Raw genomic sequence first — 7,770 nt, 5'->3', positions numbered from 1 at the left:
TATGTCTTTCTAATGGTGCACCCACATAATGAACTATCCGGCCCCGTGGTCTCCGACCGCTTAGCTTCATGAAACAAAAAATTCAAACCCGTACGAGATATGTTGTAAATCAATTGGGAGAATAGAATTTGGCCCTTATACCGGTGTTCCATAACCGTCTTGCTCCGACCGAACGATGTTTGAATTTCATTGTGTTGATTTTGGAGCATTTGGTTGACGGTGTCCCATCCCCGACACAAATCTCCCTTGCTATCACCTAACCACCTCTTGAAGACCGCATGTGCGGATTCAACTCGGTTAGTCGTGGTGCAACCAAGATGTCTAACTCAATTTGTCCAAGCGCACACGACTTTTTCTCTAACTTTGTCAAGAATGGTGGATTTGACATAATGACAAAATGTCTTAATGGAACTACACAAAGACCTAAAGTGTACCAATTTCTCGGTATACACCTCTTCGGAGTATGCATCCAAAATTTCCCTCCATGCCGCCATTATCCTATCAACCACAACACCGGCTTTGACAACTTTACCATTTTCATCCGGCCTATCTTTTGTCCCAACCGCGGGTTTCAACTTGCTTCTCACGTTACAAGTTATGTGATACCGGCAAAGTAACGCGGTAGATGTCGGGAATACGGTATCGACCGCATTCATCAAAGCATTGTCCCGGTCGGTGACAATGATGTTTGGCATAACCTCTTGATCAACTAACAAAGACTTGCAAATTCCCAAGGCCCATGTAAAGTTGTCTTCTTTTTCACACTCCAAAAAAGCAAACCCGACCGAATAAGTCTTGTCCGTCGAGGTCACACCGACTATCTCTAGAAGAGGAAGCCTATATTTGTTTGTCTTGTACGTCGAATCCATGACTAGAACGGTTGGAAATGTGTTGAATAATTTGATACTTTCGGGATGAGTCCAAAAAATATCACGCACCGTAACTTTGTCCTCGGAAGTTCGGAAGCTTGAAACATAGTTGTTATCGCCTAATAGTTTCAAAAGTTGTTGCATTTCCGACCGAGGACCCATATTCAAAACTTTGAGATTGTGCCGTTCATTGTAAACTTGTTTGATATTTGAAACGCTATCCGGTTTCTTACGCTTCAAATCGACAAGTATGTTGCGAGGCGCCACTTTGACTATCGTTAAGTCCGATATCACATTCCTCTCTTCGCGGGACAAACGACACGCCATTGGATGTCCGTGCAACTTGACATCCAAGGCATGATTATGAATTCCACAAATTACGGTTAACCGCCACAAATCATCAACCCTCCGAGTAGCACGCAACTTAAAGGGACACCCGCACTTTCTCGACCCCGTGTCCTCGTGTTTTAGCACCCGGTTTGATTGTACATAACTCCCACCCCGTTCACAATTCAAAACAACGAAAGCTTTCCGCCTACTATTTCCGTTGTCCGACCTTAAAATAACAATTCCAAATCCATGTTTGCTAGCTTCCTTCCGAACCCAATCAATCAATTGTTCGCGACTATCGAAGCTCCGATCATTTGTAAATTCTTGCCGAACATCAACCGCATTGATCATAGGATTAACGTTAATAACATGATCGTTATTAACGTTGACAACTACTGCGTCATTCTCTTGCACAACGTTGTCCGGATGCACCATACCTAACAAATGAAAAAATTATCAAAAGTTGGCCAAAACAGTTATTTTTTTTACTGCCAGGGCATATTTCGGAAGTTCATTTCCGAAATTTGTTAGGTAATATATTTCGGAAATGAACTTCCGAACCATATCAGTTTCAGCATAAATTTGTTCAATCAATGTAGTGAAATAGGGGATGAAATGAGTGATGTTTACCTGAAATTGTAGCTTTCTATGCTCCCTTTAACGTGATCAACGGTTTGAAACTTGATTTTAGGACGAAAAATGGATGGAGATTGATTGGGTTTTGGAGAGGGTTTGGAAAAGTTTTGGAGAAAAATGATGAAATAGTGAAGGAGGGAAATTTGTATATGCAGAAATATTTTCGGAAATGAACTTCCGAAAATATTCACGGTTTTGAATTTTTTATGACTTCGGAGATGCATCTCCGAAAACACCAAAAAAGTGGTGTTTTCGGAGATGCATTTCCGAAGTAAAAAAAAATTCAAAAAAAAAATAACTTCGGAAGTTCATTTCCGAAACAGGGATAGTTTTGGTTTTTCGCTGGGGGTGACCCCATAAGGAGGTGGCTAAAGAAATTTTCTAAAAAAAACAAATTAAAAGCTTCAAATACTATTTATTTTCAAGCTCTTTTACATTGGAATATGGTTTTTCAATGTGATTTGGTTTTCTACCTTTGAATCCAAACACATATTCAACATTTTCATAAACATCACTCATTAATTATATTGTGAGGGTTTTTAATGGTTGACAGGACCATTTTTTTTAAAGTTTAATTGAGTTCAATGAGTCAACCTGTCAACCTTCTTTAATTTTTAAAAAATATGTGATATATCTCTTTCATTATTATTTTTAGGATAAAGCTAACATGTGCCCTTGGGGCACATGTTAAGAAACCTAAATATAGTATATTTGTATTGGAAAACGTAATAAACACATTAATTATAAATTTTTTATGAAAACAATGCACAATTTTTTAGAAAAAATTTCTACATTTAACTCTTAACATGTGCCCTTAGGGCACATGTTAGCATGACCCTTATTTTTAAATAAAAGAAAAGACTATAAGTATAACTACAACAAATATTTGAAGACTAGTTCAATTACTCCTATAATTTAATTTGCATTATTGATGACTTTGACTGAAAGCTAGATTCGGTTGACCATAGTGTAACGGCTACATGAGGGAGGCTCTGAAACCCATCTTGATTAGACATAAATATAGTGGAAAAATGAAATTTTGTTTCTTAATATTTAGGTTTCATGGAAAAGGACAATTAATTGACAATGATTTTAACTATGAAGCGTATAAACCATTAATGTTCAATTATTAAGTTAAAAAAGATATGTAAAAACATGTTTCTAAGTGTAGTACTAATCATTTTTATCAAAAAAAAAAGTGTAGTACTAATCATTGTCAATGTTAAAATTAGCTGGTTGAAAATATATAAATATTTATGTCAATTTTTTAAGCCTATAAAATTAATATTATTACGATAATGTTAACTTGTCTCCAAGGAGTTAGGACATAAATTAAAAGCTAATTGAAGAAATAAGATTTTAGAAATTATATATTAAATATTAATGAAAAAATAAAACAAATTTTATTACAAGACAAAATTTTTATAAGTAAGTTTTTTAATTTGTGCCCTTGAGACACTAGGGCATTAGTTAACATTATCCATATTATTATTGTTTTGATAAATTTTTGAGTTCTAATTTATTTAAATTTTTTCATAAAAAAATTTAATTAATTAGAAGCCTTTAATAACTTGAGATGAAGTAGTTATTTGTTGGTATGAATATTATGTTCGTTAATTCAACCATGTGACTTCAATCGGGAAAAAAAATATAAACAAACAATCATGTAAGTTTGAAAAACAAATAATATAAAAGCGACACCATGTATAAAATTTTGCAACGGTCATAAAACATCACATCGAATTATTCATTTGTAGACAAAGTGGAAATGGACCCCATAACCACCAAAATATATATATATATATATATATATATATATATATATATATATATATATATATGGCATATCATATGAGAATGCCTTTTTTATATGAGAATGTGAGAATGAATCTGAACCATTGAATTTTAAAATAAATGGTGGAGATTATGGGTGAATCTTATTTTTCTCTCTCCTACATCATTTATTTCAAAATGTAGGAGAGAGAAAAATAAGATTCACTCATAATCTCCACCATTTATTTTAAAATCTAATGGTTCGAATTCATTCTCACATTCTCATATAAATATAGCATTCTCATATGATATGCCCTATATATATATATATATATATATATATATATATATATATATATATATATATATATATATATATATATATATATATATATATATATATATATATATATATCTATATCACCATGGATCCTCTCCTTCCCCCCTTTTGTCTCCTTCACCAAAACTAAGTGTAATATAATTAATGAAATTAAGAGAAAATATTAAATAGAAGAAGAGAGAGAAAACATTAGAGAGAGATAGAGATAAAAATGTGAAGCAGAGAGTTGGAGAGAAAATTTGAAGATTAAGATCCAAATATATATATATATATATATATATATATATATATATATATATATATATATATATATATATATATATATATATATATAGGTGGGTGTATTATGATAGGCAGTCGCTATCCTTAAAAAAGACTATAAGACTATTCAAAATTGTAGCAGTAAGAAACCTATATGTTACATGCTTTAACGTAGTTTATCAAACTTAGTCAAGAAAAATAAAAAGTGGAGTTAAGGAATAAAATAATTTATATAGATACACTATAGGTACTTGATGTCTTAGTAAGAATTAGATTTCGTCATTTGTTGGTTTAAGAATTAAATTTTAATTAAAATTAAGCATGAGTTGAATTTAAGTTAACTGATATGTTTATAATTCTTTTTGAGTTATTTAGAGTCATATTTTAATTTGTTTGAGTAACTCTAATTTGTTAGAGTTGTCGGAGTTTCTTTCGAATTGTTTAGAGTCAAATTTGATAAACCGTAAAAATTAAGATAGAAGGTATATAACTTTTTAAAGTTGTTTTTATTATTACTCGAGTCAAACCCTTAGTCAATTAAATTCATAAGATTTATTCTTATATGTTTAGAGTTCTCAGTTTATGATGTCGGTGTTTACATTCTCATTGAAACTTTACAAATTCATAACTTTCACTCTCTGCTCACACTCTTGACACCACATGCATTTGCATTGAGTCGCATTTGAGTCACATGTGTCGATGTGAATTGCATTGGTGTATTTTATGTGCTAATTATGTGAATTGGTACTTTGTTGATATTTGTGATTTGATTACTTGGTATCTTGAATCTATTGAGCTATGTGGTATATGTAACACATGTGAAATGTATTTAAAAAGTGTTGAATACATATATGTTGTAAATGTGATGAATTCTTTTGTTGTATCTTGAATACATTTGAGTCACATATTTGAACATTTTATTTGTACTCAAAATATAAGCAAAACTGACTTTTTATCTCATAATTAATGATACTATACCAAATATACCCTTTGCTCAGTTTTTTAAATGTCATTAATGCTCAGACACTAGAAACAAGCATAATTTTTTGAAAACCGTTGAAATGCTTAAGATTTTAATATTAACAACTAATGTGATTGGTAAGTATTCATTGAAAATGGGTGGTATTATTAGCTTTACATTACTACTACTAGTATTAGTGAGTTTATTTATAAATGAGAAGTTACTGATAATACTCCTACTGATATTAAGCTTCTAACATGCATATGCAACTTATCATGTTGATATCATGCTTCACGTACATATTGATAAATAAAATATTAAAAGTCAAGTGCAAATGTAAAATAAAATATTTTTAATATTAAAAACCTTACAAATTTTTAAATGGCTTACGATAATATCGATAAAACTCAAATGTTAAAAATTCAAATATTACAAATGTAAATACTGTTAATTTTGTAAGCATTCGATAATTTCCTCAACTAATTTCCTTTCACAATTTAATTGAGTGGGCAAAATGGCTTGTCTAATCATCACATATTTTTTTATATGAGGAATTTTGTAATTATTTGATCCCCGAACTTTCATTATTTCAATCATACATGATTGAAGTGTGAGAAATATTTTGTTCGACTCCACGCTAGAGAAAGCATCATACGAATTTTGTACGACTTGAATAAGTTCATCAACTGTCTTCGTCACATTCTTTTGTTGCAATGCTTGAATGGCTGGAAAAAAACCTAAATCCAAAATATTTAAATCAGGAGAATTTGGCGGTTGACATGTTAAACGGATGTAAAATCCACTTTCGGAAGCCGCAGCTAGAAATTCCTCATCGTTTATAGAAACATGGCATGGTGCATTATCTTGTTATATGTAAATTGTTTCTGATATATGTTCTCGTGGCCATTTTTCTTTGATGGCTGGCAAAATCTTGTTTATTAAAAACATTCGACTAACTTCCTTAGTGATAGAAGTAATCGGTTTTGTCTCAAGTGTCCCTGATGGTCTATTAACACTTGATCTTTTTGCGGGTACTTTATCAACTAAAGGAAACACTCCAATTTTTCCCGACCATGTTTCATTACCTTCATTATCAAATCTAGGTCTTGTTACCGCAACTAAAAACATAACTTTCATGATGAAGTTTTTGTTCTTGCAAGCGCGATATGGTTCATCCTCATTTGGAAGAAGATAATAACTTTTATTTTTTTGTGTCATATAGAACCATTTTTCATCTATGTGCACAATATTGTACATTGCTTGAAACTTTGGATCATATGGAATGCTGCTTTCTTCAAGCATGGACAAGCAAAATCTAAGACGAGCTTTCATATTATCTTCTGTCATATGAGGTTTTAGTGCACTTGAATGTCGATGCAAAACACCTTGTTTTAAATACTCCCCTATTTTTCTCGGACTAGTCTCTAAGGCAAATGCTAGAGATTGGATAGTGCTACGTTTAACTAACGGTAGATTACGCATTTTCTCAATATCTAGTTCAACTCTCTTCCGACCACAATTTTTTGTTTTCTTATGAGAAACATTCCCCGTTTCTTTTGACCGCTTCCAAATTCGATAAATAACATCTATTGATATTTGATAGGAAGAAGCCAATTGTTTGACAATTCCTCTTTTAATTTTTCCTTCAGAACTTGAATTGATCAACACTAGAAAAATATTATCATGTTGCCTATTATCTAAAAAACAACATTTTTTCGAAAATGTTTGCACCTCATTGTGAGTATCATTTCCTGTTTCATAGAATATGCATGTAATAAGTGGAAAAGCATTAAGAAAAATATTTACAAAAGCATTAAGAAGATAACTTACTCCATTGGTTAAATAGTTACAGTAGAGTCACAATATTGAGATGATATGCATGTAATAAGTGGAAAAGCATTAAAAAAAGAATTAAAAACAATATCCATGCAAGTGGAATGAAAAAGAAATGACACATCATTGACAGCATGCATGTGTAAAGAGCTAAGGAAATCACACTAAAACGTGTAATACCTATAAAAGTGTAATACGTAAAAGAAAGTAGTACAAATGTGACTATATTTAAAGGTTAGGTGTACTATTCATACCTGGAAATATATTTTCAACCTCACTTTCATTAAAAATGTCATCTACATCATCCATATCTTCTTCTACTTCTTTAGATAGAGCATCTTCAAACTCACTTTCAACTATATGATCTTCTTCTTCTTCTATTGATGCATTCAAATCAATATTTGGAGGAGCATTCAAATCAATATTTAGAGGAGCATTCAAATTAATATTTGGAGGCACGTTTGAAAGGTGATTAGAGATGTTTGAGTCATCCAAAGGAGTGTTTAGATCAATATTTAAAGGCATCTTAAACCAACAAATTCACAAGCTTCAAAGTATTTGCATGGTTTTATTTCAATTTATAGAAGTTACAATGTGTTTAGAAAAAAGTTGTAGTGCGCCAAAATGAAAATTGTGGTGCGCTAAAGGAAGAGAAGTCAATTTTGGATTGCATAAAGGGTGGCCGTCAACTCTGGGTTGACAAAAAGGTAATCGTCAACTCTAGGTTGAGTGGAGAAAGAAGAAATCAATTCTGGATTGAACAAAGG

At 31.6% G+C, this 7,770-nt stretch overlaps 1 protein-coding gene across 1 annotated transcript; it reads right to left on the bottom strand.

The window, feature by feature from the left end:
• Positions 1 to 6,037: 6,037 nt before the first annotated feature.
• Positions 6,038 to 7,528, bottom strand: LOC131658736 (uncharacterized). The gene is made up of 2 exons (XM_058927999.1): positions 7,258 to 7,528; positions 6,038 to 6,921 (listed from the first exon to the last, which is right to left on the bottom strand). Exons 1-2 carry the CDS (start codon positions 7,526 to 7,528, stop codon positions 6,038 to 6,040), a joined length of 1,155 nt encoding a protein of 384 aa, XP_058783982.1.
• Between the last annotated feature and the right edge of the window lie 242 nt (positions 7,529 to 7,770).

Source organism: Vicia villosa, linkage group LG3, assembly GCF_029867415.1.
Source record: "Vicia villosa cultivar HV-30 ecotype Madison, WI linkage group LG3, Vvil1.0, whole genome shotgun sequence".
Lineage (NCBI taxonomy): Eukaryota > Viridiplantae > Streptophyta > Magnoliopsida > Fabales > Fabaceae > Vicia > Vicia villosa.
Note: the sequence above shows the minus strand (reverse complement) of the source record. Positions and strands in the feature narration are given on the sequence as shown.

What these genes read in the sequence shown, in the direction of transcription:
- LOC131658736 (XM_058927999.1), bottom strand. Translation starts at nt 7,528, where the DNA reads ATGCCTTTAAATATTGATCTAAACACTCCTTTGGATGACTCAAACATC. An exon ending in GGTTGAAAATATATTTCCAG is followed by an intron (nt 6,922 to 7,257) that starts GTATGAATAGTA and finishes TCTATGAAACAG; the next exon opens with GAAATGATACTCACAATGAG.